The 19688-nt window shown below is 40.6% G+C and overlaps 5 protein-coding genes across 9 annotated transcripts in view; 4 read left to right on the top strand and 1 right to left on the bottom strand.

Annotated features, from left to right (window-relative positions):
* LOC115633047 (triple functional domain protein-like) overlaps nucleotides 1-2260 on the top strand; it is a 32814-nt gene extending 30554 nt beyond the window's left edge. For all 3 annotated transcript variants that reach the window (XM_030530391.1, XM_030530392.1, XM_030530393.1), the window contains one exon: nucleotides 60-2260. In XM_030530391.1, coding sequence (XP_030386251.1) covers nucleotides 60-284 — 225 coding nt within the window. In that variant the 3' untranslated portion in view covers nucleotides 285-2260. The remainder of the gene's footprint in view (nucleotides 1-59) is intronic.
* A 619-nt stretch (nucleotides 2261-2879) lies between these two features.
* On the top strand, nucleotides 2880-4194 carry LOC115632637 (rho guanine nucleotide exchange factor 25-like). The gene is made up of 5 exons (XM_030529867.1): nucleotides 2880-2912; nucleotides 2976-3211; nucleotides 3266-3455; nucleotides 3541-3921; nucleotides 3985-4194. Exons 1-5 carry the CDS (start codon nucleotides 2880-2882, stop codon nucleotides 4192-4194), a joined length of 1050 nt encoding a protein of 349 aa, XP_030385727.1.
* Nucleotides 4195-4468: 274 nt separating this feature from the next.
* On the top strand, nucleotides 4469-7222 carry LOC115632427 (ubiquitin carboxyl-terminal hydrolase 5). Its single transcript, XM_030529568.1, has 2 exons — nucleotides 4469-5111; nucleotides 5166-7222. Exons 1-2 carry the CDS (start codon nucleotides 4607-4609, stop codon nucleotides 7121-7123), a joined length of 2463 nt encoding a protein of 820 aa, XP_030385428.1. The 5' UTR covers nucleotides 4469-4606; the 3' UTR covers nucleotides 7124-7222.
* LOC115632428 (alpha-1,3/1,6-mannosyltransferase ALG2) lies at nucleotides 7165-8667 on the bottom strand. The gene is made up of 2 exons (XM_030529569.1): nucleotides 8555-8667; nucleotides 7165-8503 (listed from the first exon to the last, which is right to left on the bottom strand). Exon 2 carries the CDS (start codon nucleotides 8486-8488, stop codon nucleotides 7220-7222), a length of 1269 nt encoding a protein of 422 aa, XP_030385429.1. The 5' UTR covers nucleotides 8489-8503; nucleotides 8555-8667; the 3' UTR covers nucleotides 7165-7219.
* Nucleotides 8668-8844: 177 nt separating this feature from the next.
* Nucleotides 8845-19133, top strand: LOC115632420 (hippocampus abundant transcript 1 protein). Of its 3 annotated transcripts, none has more exons than XM_030529560.1 (10): nucleotides 10960-11023; nucleotides 13440-14387; nucleotides 14442-14672; nucleotides 16076-16171; nucleotides 16246-16770; nucleotides 16832-17040; nucleotides 17105-17191; nucleotides 17248-17345; nucleotides 17420-17686; nucleotides 17811-19133. In XM_030529560.1, exons 2-10 carry the CDS (start codon nucleotides 13959-13961, stop codon nucleotides 17906-17908), a joined length of 2040 nt encoding a protein of 679 aa, XP_030385420.1. In that variant the 5' UTR covers nucleotides 10960-11023; nucleotides 13440-13958; the 3' UTR covers nucleotides 17909-19133. The 3 variants fall into 3 exon arrangements, with proteins under 3 accessions (XP_030385421.1, XP_030385420.1, XP_030385419.1); XM_030529559.1 differs by lacking the exon at nucleotides 10960-11023 and adding an exon at nucleotides 13011-13254 and having other exon boundaries at nucleotides 13412-14387; XM_030529561.1 differs by lacking the exons at nucleotides 10960-11023; nucleotides 13440-14387; nucleotides 14442-14672 and adding an exon at nucleotides 8845-9283.
* The last annotated feature ends 555 nt before the right edge of the window (nucleotides 19134-19688 follow it).

Below are 19688 nucleotides of genomic sequence, written 5' to 3'. Positions count from 1 at the left end.
TACATACTTGTATATAAACTATGCGAAGACTAATTTCTTCAATGTCTTCGTCTCGACAGGTGAACAAAATGCAAATGAAGGAGCGCGGCGATAACAGTTTCTTACTGAAGTCAACCGACCCCAATCGACCTGATCTGAATATGCTGTGTCAGGCGTCGACGCCGGAGCGCTACTCCGAATGGGTCAACAAACTAAATGAGATACTGGAGAAGCAAAACGATTTGATGTTCGCGCTCTCCAGCCCTATTGAGTACCAAATGAAACAAATGAAAACACAAAAGTGAAAACAAGTTTGATTCCAAAGCATATTGGGGGAATAAAACAACCGACCGACACTAAAACTCAAAAATGATATTGTAAAAAAATACTTAGACTTATCAGTTATATATCTATATATATATATATATAGAGAGAGAGAGCGCACTTGCCTCGCCTTTGTCTGTATAGTATGTGCATGTGTTTTTGTCTTTGGCACATACCCCGGAAACATACTCAAGTCGTAGTTTAATTAAATGGTATTTTGTTCGACAACTATAAGTATTATATATGCTATAACTTTTGTAATTTCGTGAAACATTGCGTTGAACGTTCCCCCTTTTTATTTTGACCAAAAGCTAATAATTCCGAAATCTAAAAATACTAAACTGAGCTGCAGAAAGTAATATCTAAATGAATTCTACGTATGGTTTCCAGAGCGATAAACACTATTATAACTCGGAGTATGTATTTTAATTTTGTTTTCTCCCCTTTCTTTGTTGTTTTTGTATATTTTCAAGAATCAAAATTAGTTTTTGTAAGCCCTGCCTTCGGCGCCAACAGCAACTACTCAACAATATCAAAAGCAATCAACTTGGATTATAATTTAAAATTAAATTTTAATTTGCATTTAATAACTACACATTAATTCTTAATGCCTAAGTTTATTTAAATATAATTTTATTTTACTCTTGGAACCTAAGTGTGGCACACTAGCAGAGCACGGCAGTGATTTTTATTATTACACATAATATTACTATTATTATTTATTGCTAAGTGCGCGTAATGCGTGCAATATGTTAAGTATGACTCGTTTTATTCTATTAATAGAGTGAGCGGCATGTATAAAAAAGATAAACAAAAAACAAACAAAACTATGAATATATAAGGAAATGTATTTGTGTTTAATGTTTTACAAAAAATAAAATATAGGCTTTAAAATTAGTCTGAAGCAAGCATACTTAAAACATTCGGAGATATGAGTTTTGTTTACATTCGTCGGATATACACTCCTAGGCAAATTGATAAGATTAATATCCGCCACAGACACTGCAGCGATTGTTCAGCTGTTGCAGCAAAAACAAATTTAGCACAAAGACAAAGATATTCGAAGAAAAACCGAACATTATAAATGAAATGAAATGAAATGCAAGTTAAAGCCTCGATCGGACATATAGTATATGCATGTGATATGACAGTCATATTCAATCAGTCAAGAAAAGCACATAACAACAAAGGACCAGGATTTGATTTTATTTATACACAGACATTTGTAAACTTCAAATGAAGTTGTACCATACTGCTTGGTTTCCCATACAGAGTTTTCGACAACTTGAGTTAAATTTTGACGCACAGTCGCGAGTCTCTATACAAGTAGATACATATATTGTGACCCTTGCCCTAAACATCTAACAAAATAATAATTTGAAACCTAATTATGGGTGCATACGAGTATGTACATACATATATGCCATGTATATGTAAAATATTTAGTTTCGACTAATCATTTATACTAATTGTTGTTATATACATACTTATATCTTAACTGTTTAATTCCGCAAAGGTAAGTATAGTAAGCCATGGCGTAACGACGTGTAATTTTTTAGGATAACTGTGACTATTTAAATGTGTGTTTTTGAATTTAAATGAATGTAACACAAAAAATACACGTACACGTACCCCCGCATATTGATGACAAAATTAATATATTCATAGTTATACAATTACGATGCAAAAAACAATAACAAGCAGCAGCATAGAAGAAAAGAGAAGAAACCAAAAAATTATTAATTAATAAATACACGTGTTAGTCTGTGTTTTAGTCACGTAAGAACAAATCAATGGCCAGCGGGGCGCCGGTATCTGAACAGAAAACAGTAACATCAACAGCAAGGCGTAAGAAAGAACCGAAAACAAAGAACAATGTATGTATATCCAAATAAAAATATACACAATGTAATCTGAATTTAAAATTATCAAAGTGAATAAATAATAATAAAGCAAACGTGGCTAATGTGTATTTAAATATAAGGACTGTACCGTCAAAACAAAAATTAAACACACTTCAATATAGAAATATTTCTGATACCATACATTTTGGTTTTGGAATTTTGGCGAGAAGCTTCTTATCTGACAAGCTTATATCCCACTCACTCAAAAGGCAAATGTGTACCTAAGGATACGCCTTTTACCATTTTATAAGAAGTGCAATGCGCCAACAATATTTTGGACCGACTTACTAACGCCAATAATATTTTGGCCGACTTACTAACTGCCTACTAATCCCGAATTTTTTAGAATTCTTATTGGTTTTAATTAATACAAGTATAACTAAAACAAGTTAGTGGCATGTTCGACCACGCCTTGATTTTACATCAGCTTATATATGCTTATTAATAGTTTGCGGTTGGGGTGACTGGGGGAAACAGTCATTTAAATGGGCATTACTTGTAGTAAGTAGAAACAAATACATTTCTAAACAGTAATCAGGCAGCAGCCAAGGAAAGCAGTGAAAGGTGGAAGGAAATATTTAGTATTTTATATAGTTATATATTTTCGTTGTGAGTCATTAAAGACAAAAGTTACAGTTTCGGGCTTGACCTCCACCAAGGTTTTCTAGTGCTATGGAGATTCCCAAAGAAATCCTCAATACAGTGGTGAGCACAGAGATCTGAAATTTGTATACTAGAATTTTGAATTGCTCATTTGCCACTCTACAGGCGCCGTCGGTCGCTAGTAATGAACAATTGAAGGCATTACGTCTTCGCGAATGTGCTATAAAAGAACTTATTGATTCAGAAAAAGTCTATGTGGAATATCTCAATCAGATTGTTAGTGGGTATATGGTAGAGATGGAAGATCCCAAAAATGAAATACCTTTGCCCGACGATCTGAAAGGTTCTAAAAAAAACTTGATATTTAATAATATCAACGACATTTACGAGTGGCACAGGGAGTGAGTAGTAATATTTATTTAAACACAATGGATATTGCAATAATTCCCACACAGTTTCTTTTTAAAGGGTCTGCAGAACTGCCTGAATTCACCGACGACTTTGGGTCCATTGATAAATCGCTCTCAAGCCAAGTTTAATATGTATTCTTATTACTGCAGCAACCATCCACTATCGGAATTCCTAGTTGAGAAGCACAAAGACTATTTTAATAAGATACGCCAGAAGTTGGGATACGAACAATATGTACGTACTCCTCACTGATCCCGAACTTTTTTTAGTCGTGCTTTGTTTGTGATTATTTCACTAAAATAGATAACTTATTCTGCAGCTTCCCAGCCTACTTATCAAGCCCGTCCAACGGCTACCCAAATATGAACCTATTATAAAAGAGATATCTAAGTACTCCGAAAAGGCGGGGCTACAGGAAGATCTGCAACTCTTGGAGCAGACCAGAACAAAGTTATTGACCGTGAGTCGGGCAGTGGATAATATGAGGGTAGTGCTGGAAGGACTGGAGGACTTTGGCGCTGATTTAACGGCTCAGGGCAGATTTTTAAGGCAAGGACCTCTAATTTGCAAATTTTATGGGGACCGGAAGAAGTACGACTTGCACGCGTTATTATTTCAGCAGATTATCATATTTGCCAAGACAAAGAAGGTTAAGGGAAAGTTCTCAAATCCTGAGTTCAAGTATCGTTCTCATATTCAGGTTAATTTGAAGAAATCTATATTTTTTCCGGAATATAATAACATTCCGCAATTTTAATTGCAGCTCAATAAAATGGAAATCGAGGAGCTTGGAGGTCATGTTTTCTCTTTGAAGTCAATGGACCCCACTGAATCAGATGTGGTTTGCGAAGTAAAAAACATAATGGAATATTCTGAATGGGTCAAAACTCTAAAAGATATTGTAGACAAACGAAATGACTTCATAGCTCGTCTCACAGAACCTAAACTAAAAAGCATTTCTTATACCAAATAGTTTTGCAGAAGCGCCGTGATTTGCAAACAAACTTTGAAATAACAAAATTTAATTGAAATACGGCAACCTGTATACGTATTTAGAGAAAATTATGCTAAGACAATAAATATAACGCCCACGGCAATTTTTAAGTTTTGAAAATAATCCAAATATTTAATATACAATGAAGTTGGCTGCGATTACTATACGATGTCAGCCAAAGTCGATTTAGCTCAATCGAAAAATATCGAACTAAGCGACAACGATATCTTGCTTCACAACTACAAACCTGGCCTTTGCTCACCTCTAGCCAGCATTTTGCCGAGTAATTTTGCATTTAAAAAATTTTAAAGCTTGAAAAAACCCTGGTGAGCTGTCAGCGGCAAAAAATCCTCTTTTCATCTCTACAAACGGCCAACGGTTGAGCCTTTCCATGGAGGAGCTGCGCAAGAACTTGTCAAAAATAAATGTCCCTTGCGGCAATGCGGTTATCTACAAAGACGAATGTGTTTATTCGTATGATAATGCAGAGACGCCGACTGGACTTTATGTGAGTCTAACCAGCTTCCTAGGCTTTGGGGAGGCATATGTGCGGGAGTATGCCCGAAAGTCGGGAAACAATGTGTTCTTGCACATCAAACGTGAGAAGACTATTAAGGAGGGGGAGAGCGACGCCGAGAAAGAGGAGGCCGGCAAAGAGGCCGAACCGGAGCGGAAAATAACACGCCTCGCCATTGGCGTTGAAGGCGGCTACAATGAGACTGATATGGCTAAGAAGTACGAGATTAAGGACACGTATAGCATTGTTGTAGCGCCGGCTATCGATAAAAAGATCCCCTTTCCGGATCAAGACTTACCCATGCGCGTCACACAATCCGTAGAGGCCATACTTGCAGCTGATTCCGCCATTGCTAAGTTGGAGAAGGCCACGTTGACGGGTAAGTTAACTGATCATCTGAGTTCGATTATGACTCATCACCTTTCTGATGCAGGCACATGGGATGGCGAGGTACGCCAGACATCCAAATATGCAGAAAATCTGCAGCAGTTGGGCAATGGCAAGAAGATACCGCCGTCCGGTTGGAAATGCGAAAAATGTGATCTGACCAACAACTTGTGGCTCAACCTAACCGATGGCTCCATATTGTGCGGCCGTAAGTTCTTTGACGGAAGCGGTGGCAACGACCACGCCATCGAACACTACAGGGAGACGAATTATCCTTTGGCCGTTAAGCTGGGCACCATCACTGCCGAGGGAAAGTCAGACGTGTTCTCATATCCCGAGGATGATATGGTCCTCGATCCCTATCTTGAGAAGCATTTAGCCCACTTCGGTATAAACATGGCGGCCATGAAGAAAAGTGAGAAGTCAATGGTAGAACTCGAGTTGGAGATCAACCAGCGGATCGGCGAATGGTCGGTACTGACTGAGAGCGATAGCGAATTGCAGCCGCTGGCTGGACCCGGCTACACAGGAATGCGCAATCTGGGCAACTCATGCTACATTAACAGCGTGATGCAAGTGTTGTTCGTAATACCCGATTTTCAGAAGCGCTTCGTTGGAAACGGGGCTGAGACTTACTTTAACGAATTCCCAAACGATCCAGCTAACGATTTTAACATTCAGATGGCCAAGCTGGGCAATGGCCTGCAATCGGGAAAGTATAGCAGCATTGCGGAGAACACTCTGGACTCGGAGCTGACAGGCATCTCGCCGGCCATGTTCAAGAGCATTGTGGGAAAGAATCACCCGGATTTCAGCACCAAACAGCAACAGGATGCCAATGACTTTTACTTGCATCTGCTCATGCTGCTCGATCGCAACTCCCGCAATCAATTCAATCCCGGAGATGCTCTCAAATTCCAGCTGGAGGATCGTGTGGAGTGCATGAGTAGCCGTAAGGTGAAGTACAAGACGCGGGAGGAGTCTAGCTTGCGGTTGACGATACCGCTAGAGAAAGCCACCAATTTAGACGAAGTAAAGGAATATCAGGATCGCGTGCAGGCAGCGCAGTCCCGTGGCCAGCGACCCGTCGATCGAGACATTGTACGTCATAAAGTCCCGCTGCAGGCCTGTTTGGAGCGCTTTTTCGGCAACGAACTGATCGAGCAGTTCTACTCGACTGCCATTAATGGCAAAACCAATGCTAAGAAGTCTACGCGACTTGCCACCATGCCCGATTTTCTAATGATTCATTTGGCCAAATTTACGCTCGGCGATGATTGGGTGCCTAAAAAACTGGACGTGTCGGTGGACATGCCTGATGAGCTGGATCTCTGCACTTGGCGCTCAACGGGCGGCCTGCAGCCAGGTGAGGAGCCCTTGCCGGAGCCACCGGCGGAACAACCAAAGTTTGATTTCGACGAGAACGTCTTGTCTGAGCTCCTTAATATGGGGTACCCACAGGAGGCCTGTAAGCGCGCGTGTTTCCATACTAGAAACATTGGCCTGGAAGCCGCCTCCAACTGGCTAATGGAGCACATTGCCGATCCAGACATATCCGATCCATTTGTTGTGCCCAACAATCAATCGATCGGTGACGGCGCCGCCGACTGTTTCGTTGCAAATCCAGAGAGTCTCGCCATGCTCATGAGCATGGGCTTCGACGAGCTGCAGGCTGTAACAGCTCTGAAGGCCACCGATGGCAATGTGGAGCGCGCCACCGACTGGATTTTTTCACACGCCGACAGCATTGTAGAGACCGCCCCAACCGTTGCTGACACGACTGCCTCGTCCGAGCCGGCCACGACCAATTATCGCGATGGCATTGGCAGATACAAGCTGGTGGCTTTCATCTCGCACATGGGAACCTCAGCTCAAGTCGGCCATTATGTCTGCCACATCCGGAAGAAGGGTGAATGGGTCATCTTTAATGACAGCAAGGTGGCCAAGTCGCAGAATCCGCCCAAAGATCTGGGCTATCTGTATCTGTACATGCGCGATGAGTAGACTCTCGCGTTTGTATCTCCTTTTTCTAGTTAGCATCTTAATTCTTGTCTAAAAGCAAATCATTTAATACACGAAACCATAATGGAATAACAAAGTCTAGTCGAATTTCTTTTGCTGGGCGCTGGTAGGAATCATCTCCTTCACAATCTCGTTTAGTTTGTTCGCAAACGCTTCAAAAGAGAACTTCTGTTGGACCCGCTTGTGTCCCAGATCGCCCATTTTGAGGCGCAAGGCCTCGTCACGGAAAAGCTGATACATGGCGCCACCAAAACTTTTCTCATTCTGTTCACACAGAAAGCCCGTAGATGTATGTACGATTGTTTCTGTTGGTCCGCCGCTGTTAAGAGCAATTACGGGTTTCGAGAAGTACATCCCCTCAAGCGGCACGATGCCAAAGTGCTCATTTTCCGGCGTGTAGAGCAAACAATGTGCCGCATATAGCAGTCGACACTTCTCCTCGTCTGTAGGCGAACGCAGCAGGACTACGTGATCCTGCAGTCCAAGCTCGGCCGTCAGCTGCTCCAGCTCAGCGTAGTGTTCGACATTCTCCAAACAGCGTGTATCGTAGCCACCGGCAATAATCAGCCGACAGCGCTTGAAGTCCAACGACGGCAGCATGTTACCCAGGAGGCGCAAAGAGTGCAGGGCAAGGGCGTGATTCTTTTTGCGCTCAAAGCGATTGATATCCAAGTAAATGAAGGAATTACGCGGCACACGAGCGTGCAAAGGCACATCGACGACGCTGGAGCGCTGCTCTAGTTTGTGCTCTATCTGATCGAAGTACTGTGTGTGTATGGAAGGATACAGGACATCAGGCACAATACTTAACCGACGGAATGTGTCCTGGAAAACGCGCAACGTGAATTTCGAGTTCACCAGTACCTTATCGGCCATTCCAATAGTTCGCTCCTCTAGCCAATTGAGTGGCGCACGATAAATTCGTTTGAGCGTCCCCTCGCGGGTGCTCAGAAGCTGATCCGGAAAGTGGCAGTAAAAAAGGACACGCGGACGATGGCGCGCCATACGGAGAACGGGTATGCACACCGAAATCAAATCACAGAATACCACGTCGACCTGCTCGCGTCCAGCCATAAACCAACTGGCATAGAAGGCGGCATACAACATGCGGAGGTAAGCGCAGAAGGCATAGAATCGTCCGAAAAGCTTACGTGGCAGCCAATCGCCCACAACCTCGACTGGAAAACTGCCGTCGGCTGTTTCCTTGAAGCAGTGCGTGCTGTCGTGGTGGTTCGTCAGGAAACTGACGTGATGGCCACGCTCCTTGAGCGCAAGAGCTGCATCGACAACCAGCCGCTCGGCGCCGCCGATCCCCAAATCAGGGTGAAGAAATAAAACGCGTACCATTTTCAACGTGCAAAACTATAAAGTATAGATTATTAAGTGTACTCTCATTGGACTCATTGGACTTACTTAAATGTCATTCAACGCAGATGCGTATGCGGCACATTTGCGTTTTCATTCAAGCAGTAAGAAAAAACGTCTATTATTTTGATTCACAGAGCTGCCGCCTACCGTTTACAATAGCTAGTGGTGTGATTATATACTGTTGCATGGATAACATTAATCACATATCGATGTAATAAAATGGTTTCGGCCGAACTGATTGATATTGGCAACCCTACGGCTCAGCTGTGGCGTGTTCTTTGGTATTTTTTAGCATCGAAGCGTTCTTCTTCGTATATATAGGTACGCGTTTACGAATGCATAAAATTCTAAGTGAATTTAAGCAATTTAAGTATTTTATTGCACAATTATCGCTCGGGACTAACTACATTGGGTGCTGCCTTTTCGGCCAACAACAAAAGTGAAACAAGACAGGCATGAATGTGCTGTCGCCACCAAAGAATTTGCCAAATATTAGGCAGCTAGTGCATTTCGTTTTCGTCGCTGTCGCTGTGAAATAATTATAAATAAATTACACCACCCCCACACCCTATGTACGAACTAGTGTTTAAAGAGAAGCATACACTTGTTTATCGATATTTCGCGCGTCATACGCGCTGCAAGTGCTTCTATTAGCCACGTTTAGCTACTGTGGCGTCCTCAGAACGAGCCACCAAGATGCCGAAAATTTACGTTAAAAAACCCTTGGCGGGAATTGTCATACGCAACCGAGCGCACAAAAGCGATGTTGTCACAGTAAGTAACCACAAACAATCCCATACCTCTACGACGATCCCACTCCCCATACGCGGGCTGATGGTGCCTTATCAGTTCCATTAGTCGTATTCGGCGCCCGACTTTATGAATCATAATCATAAACTGTGGCGCATTCTATTACATATGGGAATGTACAATTTTAGTTACCAAGATTGATGGATAAGATTCAAATATGTATGTATGTATGTATGTGTGTGTGAGACTAATATGTTCAGATATATGGTATCGGTTATCAGCAGTCCTGATTATTAATTATAAAGCACGATTGTCATAGTAGAGTTGTATAAACCTATTCAGATATCGCAAGGTGTCCACAAAGTACTCCAAAATATAAGGTATTGTAAGCTAGCTGGTTTTATTCGAGTTTTTTTTTTTTGTTTTGGAAATATTTTAAGTTACTTCTTCAGAATTATTTGGCCGCCCAACGTTTGTCACAAGGAAATCGCCAAGGCTCCGTTTATTGGAGTTAATTAGACAAGTTAATCTGAATTCTCTCCCTGGTTCATAAATTTTATATTCCTAAGAGATGGTTATGCAAAAGGGATATAGAATGCGTTCAAGGCGTAAGTACCAAATAAATATATCCGGCTTATAGTGATAATTGTCTGAGGGCAAGAGCTCGGTTGGAATCATAAACGCCCCTGCTAACTAGTCCTATGTAGTATTTAGATCCACGGCTATAGCTAATTATTCAAGGAAACGAAGAAGTTATTTTAAGTTTTTATTTATTTTAATATTCTTTAAAATAAATAAAATATTTATCATTCGAAAGTTCATTTATTATGTTATTAGGAAACCCTCGTTCTCTTCAGCCTAATCCTTCATTCTTCAATGCTAAGGCTGATATAATGATGTTAATGTATAAAATTACACCCCAATTGGTTGAGGGATACCCCAGAAGCGGGCGTAATCCACTACTGCTGTTTTTATACATAATTGATGTTCGAGTCACCCAATTTGGAGGCATTTAATGTTAATGTCATTAGAACGTCACAAGATCTAATTACTTTTATATGTGCTGGACTTAATAAATAATTGTAATTTAGCGGCAACACACACACACAATAAACATATGAGAGAAGCCAAAACGAAGCCGAAGAGAAGAAAACAGTCGGTTAACTTACATAGCTAAGCTTTTGAGCGTTGTAGTTTGTCTAAAATGAAAAGCTCTCATGCGTGGGTTCGGGACACGAACACGCAACAACTACAACAATCAAAATGAAAATGCAGGCAAGAAACCCAAGTATTGTTGCTGAGAAAAAGGGTGCCGTGAAAATGCATGTCTTTGGAGTCAAGTACTGAAAGTGAAATGGGATAAAAGATGTGAAGTGAAAGTAGAGTATGAAAAGCAATTGTTTATCACAATTTTACATCATAGTTCTCTATGCTGTTCTCTTGCCTCTCTCTCTCTTTTGGAGATAGTTCTGAATTAAATTTGCACACACTTTCTCCAGAGGTTTCGCCGTCCATTACTCTGTTTACTACAGAATTGCTTACATAGGGGTATATATATATTCTATATACTATATCGGCCATTGAATATACCGAAAAAGCTCACCCATTTAAGCTTTGCAGGCTGTCGCGTGCAAAAAATTGGTACAAAACGAAGGAAAAGTTTTCATTACCAATACGAGGCAGTCACTTTCCAGCTCATTGAGAAAAGGCACGAGGATGTGTTGTTCACATTTTGTTGTCGCGTTGTCGTTTTCGTTGCCTTCGGTACATAAAAAATTATAACAATTTATTGTTGTTGTAACTTTTAGTTCTTCAATTGTTTATATTCCTTTTCGACTGCTTTGCTGTGCGTAGATTTACAATATTTTCGCGCGGACTGTGTGCAAAGAAAAAAGCATATTATGCAAAAATATTATGATTTAAAAATCATTAAAAATATAGATATTTAACAACGTGAATGTGAATTGCGACAATATAAATGTAATAAATAGAGTTCCGTGATATATAATAATTAAATCGTGACAATATGAGGCATTAAACAAAATGAAATCCCATTATGCCTGTTATGCAAAACTAAACCCCCAACTAACGTTTGTGTTACATACATATGTATATAAAATTCATATTATGTACATTGTATATGTACATAACACATTGCTGACGGAATCAATAGATTACAAAGAACATCATTTATTTAATCTGATGGTTGAGTTGCTTTGGAAGCCAACACTGCGTATGAGTAATGTTTGTCTAAACTTTAAAGCGTTGGTCAATCTTCTCTCTCCCGCACTCTCTCTTTCACTTTCTCATTCGCATGGGCATATTGGCATTAGAAAACAAAAAATTGCAGCGATGATGCGATGAAAGCCACACTCGCCCACCCGACCTTGGCAAAAGACGAAACCTCCAAGCCAGCTTTTTTATGCCCACCTTTGACGGACTGAGTGACTGACTAACTGACTAACTGACTGAGTAAATGACTGACTGACGGACTGACTGGGGCTGTCTAATCTCCTTCCATCTGGTTGCATCATTTTTTGTCACGCAGTGTATATGCATATGGCTTCGTTGCTGCCTAGTTGGCCTTCTTTTAATCTAATTCTCAACATTCCCCGGACATTCCAGAACAATTTGTTGCCTTTGGATTGTTTCCAAAAACCGTAAATACATACATGCCAACATATAGTACATAAGATATATATGTGTCTGCATGTCCCTGACCGCCATCACATCTAATAAGGCAAACTTATGGCAACAACTGCGACAACAGCCGCAGGCAGTGTGCAAATAAATAAATCAATAGAGTTTCTTTGTCACTTTCCATTTTGCAAGTCTGTATTTCAACGCCGACGAACTCATATTCGATTTTTTGTCTTTGTTGCAGTTTTTAGATTTATATAGTGTTTTTCAGCTATCTTTCTAGATCCAGAATTCTAAAGGCAGTTTTCATTTTTATCACATATTCAGTTTACTCTCAAATTTATTCTTTATATTGTCTTTCTCTGTTGTTGTCTTCATTTTTCTGGAAAGGAAATTCTAAAGTCAATTTTCACTTTTATCTCATATTCAGTTTACTCACAGATTTATTCTTTCTATAGTCTTTTGTTGTCTTCAAAATTCTAAAGGCAGCTGTGATTTTAGTCTCACATTCAGTTTGTGAAGCCTTCTATTGTTCAAAAATCAGAACAGCTTATTAACAAAGTATGAATTAATTAAAGCTTTATCCCAATTGTAAAATTAATTTTTAATGATTGTTTTTTTCATAGATTTCCAATCTCTTCTTTGAAGTGTTTTTGGTCATATTTCATTCGCAAAGCTAAAATCTTATCGCGTGCGCTCCTAACCACGTTTTAAGAGTATGTTGTAGAAGCTCCTACTACTAATTTCTTGCCCCATGAAAGTGTATATGTATCCATATACACATCACATATGTATTTTCATCTTTATATATCCGCTGGTCGGATTTCAATGCCTGCCACTTGAAAAGTTTAATTGACCGGCGCATAAAATTTGGAACTCTTCTAGTTCGTATGCAAATTAAGTGTTTGTTTTCTTCTCAGTCTTCAGCCGCAGTCTCTAGCTACGATCTCTGCTGCTGTTCCCTGTTGTTGTTGTTGTTGCTGTTGTTGCTGGTGCTTTTGTGCCGAATACGTCATCTGTAGAACAACAAATTTTCATTCCATTTGAGTTTCGGTGTCAGTGCGATACGGGCAATGGGTCTGTCTGTTGGGAGGCGATCGCGTTGTTGTCGTTGAAGATTCTAATTTGAGTATATGTACTCGTATTAAATGAAAGAGAAGAGAAAAACTTTTTGTCAAACACGATTTACATTTTTGTCAAAATTGAGATGCCGTTTGGTTTACATAACCATAATACTGCTCCATCAGTCCAATCCTCTATATTGTGCGTTGTTCGTCTTCCAGTTGAACTGGGAAGTGTAAATTGTGTTAAGTAAACGAGCCACGCCTCCACTGCCCCCTTGACAGGCCATACAGGTAATAAAAAACAACAAAAAAAACAAACAGAGTCCGACTAGTTTTGTAAATCTTCAAAACAATGCTTCTAAATGCAAAGCTCTGCTGTTAATTTTTGTTGTTGTTAGGTTTTCAGTTCAGTTTGCCTCTTAACTGCTCGAGACCTCAATTTCCACAGCACACAGATAATTGACAATCTTTTGTAGTTTATAACTTAGCTGGGTCCACTAATCGCCCGCCAAATAAGTCAACTCGCAAAACTTGAGCATAGCTCGAGCAAGTCTTCCAGCTACGACCAAAATCCAGAGAGATAAACATAAGTGAAAGAGCGGATAAATAAAAGAGCTGAGGTTATACAACTGCAGCTAAAAAGAAGTGCCTAACCCATAAAGTTCAAGCATAACACACGTTTGTAGGCAGATGTTCGCAATCTGTCAGCCAAACAAATGATAAGATAAAAGGAAAGAAGAGACGCGCTAAAGCGTTAAGCAAAGAGCGAAGAGGAGAGAAGAAGAATTGTGCGCCTGTGATCTTTGCCTGGAAGCCCAAAACAAAGCCAACAACTCTCTGTAGCATGAATGGGGATTCGTGGAAATGGAATTAATAGTGATACAACAACTGAACAAATCGAGCGAAATTCATAAGAACAAGGGGGGAGAGGCGACAAGTTCCAGAGGAGCACAGCAATCGAATAATTCGAGCAGACGAACGGACAGAGAGATTAAATGCACACAAAGAAGGAGGCCGCGCAGGATGCGGACCAGACCGGCAGCAGTCTGGATGAGAGCAGCAGACGCCTACACCATATCAGGGACGAACTCGAGCCCGATCTCGGCGAGCACACAGACACCCAAAGCACTCACAGCAGCACCTCTACGCCGACCACGGCCGATCTCGAAACTGTCAGCTCTGTGGCCCTATCGCCGGCCTATAATGCGAAGCGAGCCGCCAGCAGCTCCATCGGACAACTCATTAAGCGTCATTCGCAACTAAAAACCCACAATGCTCTACGTGTTATTCCATCAGCCGCAGACGCAGTGGCAGTGGCAGCCACGGGCATCGAAGATAAAGACAATCTCTCCACTTCGATAGCCACGACCAGCACGACGGCTAGTGGGACTGGCGAAATGCTGGATTTGGACAATGTGGCGACGGTAAGGGGAGCATCGCTCTGCTTAGTTAGCAATGCTAATTCTCTGACTCTGCAGTCCTCGCGGCATGCCGCCCATCCAAGCGCCGCCTTTGCCGAGTCGCTTGTGGGTCCGGCTAGTGGTGCCATTGTTCCCGGCACACCTACGCACCGGCGCGTCCACTCGGCCACCTCCTACATCTCGGTACGTTCGTTGGGCGTATCGCCGAGTGGCCAACAGCATCAGCCACCTCGCCGAAATCGTTTCTTTGAATGGATCCGCGTCTTCTGCCGCATGTGCTGTTGCAAGGTTTGTTATGCCCCGAAAAAACATTACCTTATCAGCCAAGAAGTTGTCCATTTCCTAATGGGAACTGGTTAAAGCAGGCCTAGCTCGGCTTGTTCCGTTTTCATTCCTCATTCAGCCTACTTTTCAACATAATTGAAATACAGTTAATATACTAATTTGTTTAAGCGGCCTGGTGCATGATAGAATTAGGAATAGTATTCGAGGGTTTGTTTTTATAATACCTAAGATATATAGTGTTTGGCTTTATTCCATTCTTTATTAACTATGCAAAGAAGTCGAAATATAGAGGAGAGGCAGTTGAAGAACGCTCGACAGAGCCCATGCTATAGACATCTCTATCTGTCTGTACGAACTTCGAGCACCTTTGAACCATAACAGCTAGACACCCATAACATTCCAGACCCATCCAAGTTTATTAAATATTATGTGAAAACTTAATCTTGGTAACAATACTTTCTTTGGTTTTTTCAATGTCGTAACCAAACTCTTCAAATGTATCTCTATTTTGTGAAGTTTCATTGAAATCAGAGTACGATAACTTAGATCTTTTATGGGAACAGTCCGTGCAAAAGCCAAAAGGTTTCTTTATTATTGACATCGTAACCCATCATAGTCTTACCGATTTTTAATTTTTGGTGAAATTTTAGAATCTGTCACTCATGCAATCCAATCCTAAACCCATGTTTGATGGTATTAAAAGTGATAATCCACAATCACAGAAATATAACTCTATTAAGTTAGTTAAAAAAGTGCAAATGAAATGACAATAAATAGTCAACATAACTTTTATTCGTCCAGAAATGCAATCTTTTGACGTTTTACGACACCGACGGGGTTTGCCGACGATTTGCTAACCAAAGGCAAATTCTCTAGAGAGTTTCGTGACTTATCTGATAAATATTGCCTGACATACTGTCAGAGTTTGTGCCAAACAATTAAACAATTTATCGTCCTAGCTGTACTTAAGTATGACTGCACAAGTCTGGGATATTATTTCTGGACTATAATACTGTTGCTGTAAAAAATATATAAATATAGAAAGACAGCAAACATAGTAGCAACTTTTTCTAGAAGGTATTTACGTGTATGCCAAACACCCAAAAGAAATCGTTCCAAAGTCATTAAAGGTCTGGTATTTATGTGGGGCCTGTAGGCTCTAAATGTTAGTGCCAGAACAGGGGGTTATTTTTATGGACCCAAGCCAACTTTATGGTGTTTATATGTGTGGCTCTGCAAATACTGTGTACCATATGTTTGAACTTGAAACTAATTGGAAATAACAAAACCCATACATATGTACATATAAGTAGTAAAACCTATTTACCAAAAACAAATACAGGTGTTAACTGAATAGCGCAATAAGGCAATAAGATTTGAAATCTCAATCTGATGTTTATTTACAGAGCTCCGGCATTGGGGAACCGAGTGTGCACCATGCGTTGGTTGTGATATTCTTAGAGTTCTTTGCGTGGGGCCTGCTAACTATGCCCATAATATCGGTATGTATTCCAATTGGATACATGTACATAATGTATAAGAACGTTTAATAATTTGAGTTTTGAAACTTTTCCAGACGCTGAACCAAACATTTCCAGATCACACATTTCTCATGAACGGCCTCGTAATGGGCATCAAAGGCATATTATCATTCCTGGCAGCGCCGCTAATTGGGGCGCTATCAGACATTTGGGGTCGCAAATTTTTCCTATTAGTTACAGTATTCTTTACATGCCTTCCCATTCCACTGATGTCGATCAACACCTGGTGGTTCTTTGCTATGATCTCAATTAGTGGTGCGTTCGCCGTCACCTTTTCAGTGGTGTTTGCTTACGTGGCCGATGTTACGACTGTGGAGGAACGTTCCAAGGCCTATGGTCTGGCGTCGGCCACATTTGCCGCTAGCTTGGTCATATCTCCTGCGCTGGGCAATGCCTTAATGGACATGTATGGCGACACCTTAGTGGTGGCGCTATCCACAGCCATAGCGGTGCTGGATGTGCTCTTTATCTTAGTCGCGGTGCCCGAAAGCTTATCGGAAAAGATGCGCCCGGCTACTTGGGGTGCTCCTATAAGCTGGGAGCAGGCGGATCCGTTTATGGTACGATACTGAATCATACCATTCGCTCCATTAATCTACAGCATTTAAATGACATTTTCAGGCGCTGCGTCGGGTGGGCACCGACAAGACCGTTTTGATGCTCTGCCTTACCGTTCTGCTGTCCTACCTGCCCGAGGCCGGGGAGTATTCCTGTATGTTTGTCTACCTAAAGTTGAAGATGGGCTTCAACTATGTGGAGGTATCCATATTCATAGCAATAGTCGGCATTCTGAGCATAACCGTGCAAGTGACCCTCGGCTCGTTTATGTCGTAAGTGGGTGTGGATAGCGAACCTATACTGAAATCGGCTAAATATGACGTTCGTCCTTTACAGAATCTTTGGTGCTAAGCGAACAATTATTGTGGGTTTGGCTCTGGAAATGATACAGATGCTTTGGTACGGCTTCGGTAGTCAGAAATGGTAGGTCCTGCTAGTGCAGATCTCTGTTCCTTCATTACACTATTTGATTTTTATAGGATGATGTGGTCTGCCGGCGTTGTGGCTGCCTTAGGCTCCATTACGTATCCCGCAATCAGCGCGTTTGTCTCCCTTTATGCAGCACCCGAGAGTCAAGGTGGGCAATGGTTTCATTTTTAATTATGCTGCCATGCTGCAAGGTAATTGATTTGTTTCCAATTATATACACAGGCGCTGTGCAGGGCATGATCACCGGCATGCGTGGCCTCTGCAACGGACTGGGTCCCGCGGTTTTTGGTGTAATCTTCTACCTATTCAATGTAGACTTAACTGACGAACTCGCCTCAACGCAACGGAACCATCGCACCACAAATGTGGAGAGAATTTCACAGCATGTGCCCGGCCCGCCATTTGTGTTCGGAGCCTTGTGCGTTTTCTGCGCAATAATTGTGGCGATATTTATACCAGAGAACCAGCAGGCAGCGCTGGAGAAGAAACGTAAGCAAGACAGCTGACAATATTTTGAAATTACTGGTGGAAATGTGGATTGGATACTTTTTAATATATTTACGAAATGATTATGTCTCATATCGATTTTGAATTTCTTCATTATTACATTCAGGGGTCTCGCTTGATGTGCAGTACGAGATCGAGTCGGGGCACAAAGCTCCTAGCTCTTTAGCGCCGTTAATACGATCCGATTCGCTTGCACAACTGTAGTCGTGGTCGTCGTCGTCCTTGTCGTCGCTATCGCCGTCACCTTACCCACAAAACCACACCACAACCACACAGCTATCGGCCAAGCAGAGTGTTAAGTGTTTAAAAGATAAAGAGAAACAACCAATTAAGTATACTGTAAAAATATAATGTAACTAATTTTATTATTGTAGGAGTTTTTGCTTCAAATTGTATACAGCCAGCACAAGTCTAGGAACTACCAGTTTGATAGCTCCAATCGAGTTAATGTTCTCTAGAACTTTAATCCATTGTACCGACAGTAGAATGTCGCCAGAAAACTGATCTTAGACCTGTCCCTAGAAGCAGTAAGTTATTGTCTAAATTCAACCTCAACAATGAATTGATTTAGACCTGAAATCTGTAAAAACTTGCATTAGTTTGCTGAAAAGCTGCTGTTATTGTTAGTTATTATTTTTAAACGTACAGTAATTTAAATAACAACCACATACATAATTATAATTTTGTTATTTAATATTATAGCTTTGAGCTACCCATACACAACAAAGAAATATCTTCCCATCTTGGCGGCAGAATTCGATGCATTTTAATTGGGTTCTGCAACTATGTTGAGGGGCGAAATTTGTTTTGTATGGGGTCCTCAAGTCTGTTAGTCGAAGAAATTGTTCCAAAGGCATACTATATGTAAATTTTTTCAATTTCAATTAAAAACATCACAGCTTGCATCTGATTGTTGTTAATCTTGAAGCAAAAAAAAAACACATTGTCAGGCAAAATGATTGTTAATTGAAAAACTGCCAAACTGACACGCATGTACAGATAATTCTTTCTGGAAATGTAAAAGTAAAATTTTTGACCTTAACATTTTTAAATTCGTTCTTAGATTTTTGGAAACATAATTATTGTGTGAACGCACAAGTTTTGGACCGAGTGCTTGTGTTTGAATTTGTATAATAAATATATTTAGTTGCTACAAAACTGTACCATCTAGGAATGGAAGAGCAACAGCAAACCAAAATTAAATAAACTGAATACTAAGCTTTACTTGTCATACTGCAGATACGCTTTTTCTGCTAACTCTTAAGAATGAACGAAATTGTAAAGGTTTTACGACATGTAGGTTTTGATAAAACAAAGACAGAGCAATGGAATGCCATTAATAACAAAACCAAGAAAAATTTGTTATAATGAAAAACTGTGTAATTTTAGCGTTTTAAACAAAAGTAAATGATTTGTTTCATAAAAAACATTCCAGTCTATTGTTAAGGGGGCTAATTGGGCAAGTATGTCGTATTTTGAACACTCTAAAATGTTCAATATCATTATTCACAATTTTTTGAGGAAATATCAGGCCAACTTTTGGGAATAAAATTTAAAGTTGCATATTAGTTATATACATTGTATGTATGTACTATATTGAAATAAATTCCCGGCTAATATGCGACCGATTGATACTTTGCAGCCGTGCCACCATTTTGAGGTTGCTCCCCCAATATTTCCGTTTTTGAAATATCGTATAAACAATAAACGGGTTTCCTGTAAAACCTAATAATTTTGTGAACAATTCGCAAATTAAACAAACAGTATAAATATTCAAAATGTTGTGTATTGGCACGCATACTTAAAAAACTTACAAAACTATTTGACTTTTCATTCGTCCGATTTGCATTGTGATGCAATTTATTGGCAAGGCTCAACAATTGCGTTTTTGTAGAGAACACGTTAAACAACGTTTTTGTTTTTCGCACACAAATCAACGGTAACCGGTCAGCTGCTTCGATAATCGATAACTGCACTTTGCAGA

The sequence above is a fragment of the Scaptodrosophila lebanonensis genome, unplaced genomic scaffold (assembly GCF_003285725.1).
Source record: "Scaptodrosophila lebanonensis strain 11010-0011.00,11010-0021.00 unplaced genomic scaffold, SlebRS2 tig00001415-arrow-pilon, whole genome shotgun sequence".
NCBI classification, from domain to species: Eukaryota; Metazoa; Arthropoda; class Insecta; order Diptera; family Drosophilidae; genus Scaptodrosophila; species Scaptodrosophila lebanonensis.
Note: the sequence above shows the minus strand (reverse complement) of the source record. Positions and strands in the feature narration are given on the sequence as shown.

Coding starts and splice junctions, on each gene's coding strand:
- LOC115632637 (XM_030529867.1), top strand. CDS start 2,880: ATGGAGATTCCCAAAGAAATCCTCAATACAGTG. Junction 2,913..2,975: donor AAGAAATCCTCAATACAGTG/GTGAGCACAGAG, acceptor GCCACTCTACAG/GCGCCGTCGGTCGCTAGTAA. Junction 3,922..3,984: donor AGTATCGTTCTCATATTCAG/GTTAATTTGAAG, acceptor TTTTAATTGCAG/CTCAATAAAATGGAAATCGA.
- LOC115632427 (XM_030529568.1), top strand. CDS start 4,607: ATGGAGGAGCTGCGCAAGAACTTGTCAAAAATAAATGTCCCTTGCGGC. Junction 5,112..5,165: donor GGAGAAGGCCACGTTGACGG/GTAAGTTAACTG, acceptor TTTCTGATGCAG/GCACATGGGATGGCGAGGTA.
- LOC115632428 (XM_030529569.1), bottom strand. CDS start 8,488: ATGGTACGCGTTTTATTTCTTCACCCTGATTTGGGGATCGGCGGCGCC.
- LOC115632420 (XM_030529560.1), top strand. CDS start 13,959: ATGCACACAAAGAAGGAGGCCGCGCAGGATGCGGACCAGACCGGCAGC. Junction 14,388..14,441: donor ATTTGGACAATGTGGCGACG/GTAAGGGGAGCA, acceptor CTGACTCTGCAG/TCCTCGCGGCATGCCGCCCA. Junction 17,041..17,104: donor ACCCTCGGCTCGTTTATGTC/GTAAGTGGGTGT, acceptor CGTCCTTTACAG/AATCTTTGGTGCTAAGCGAA.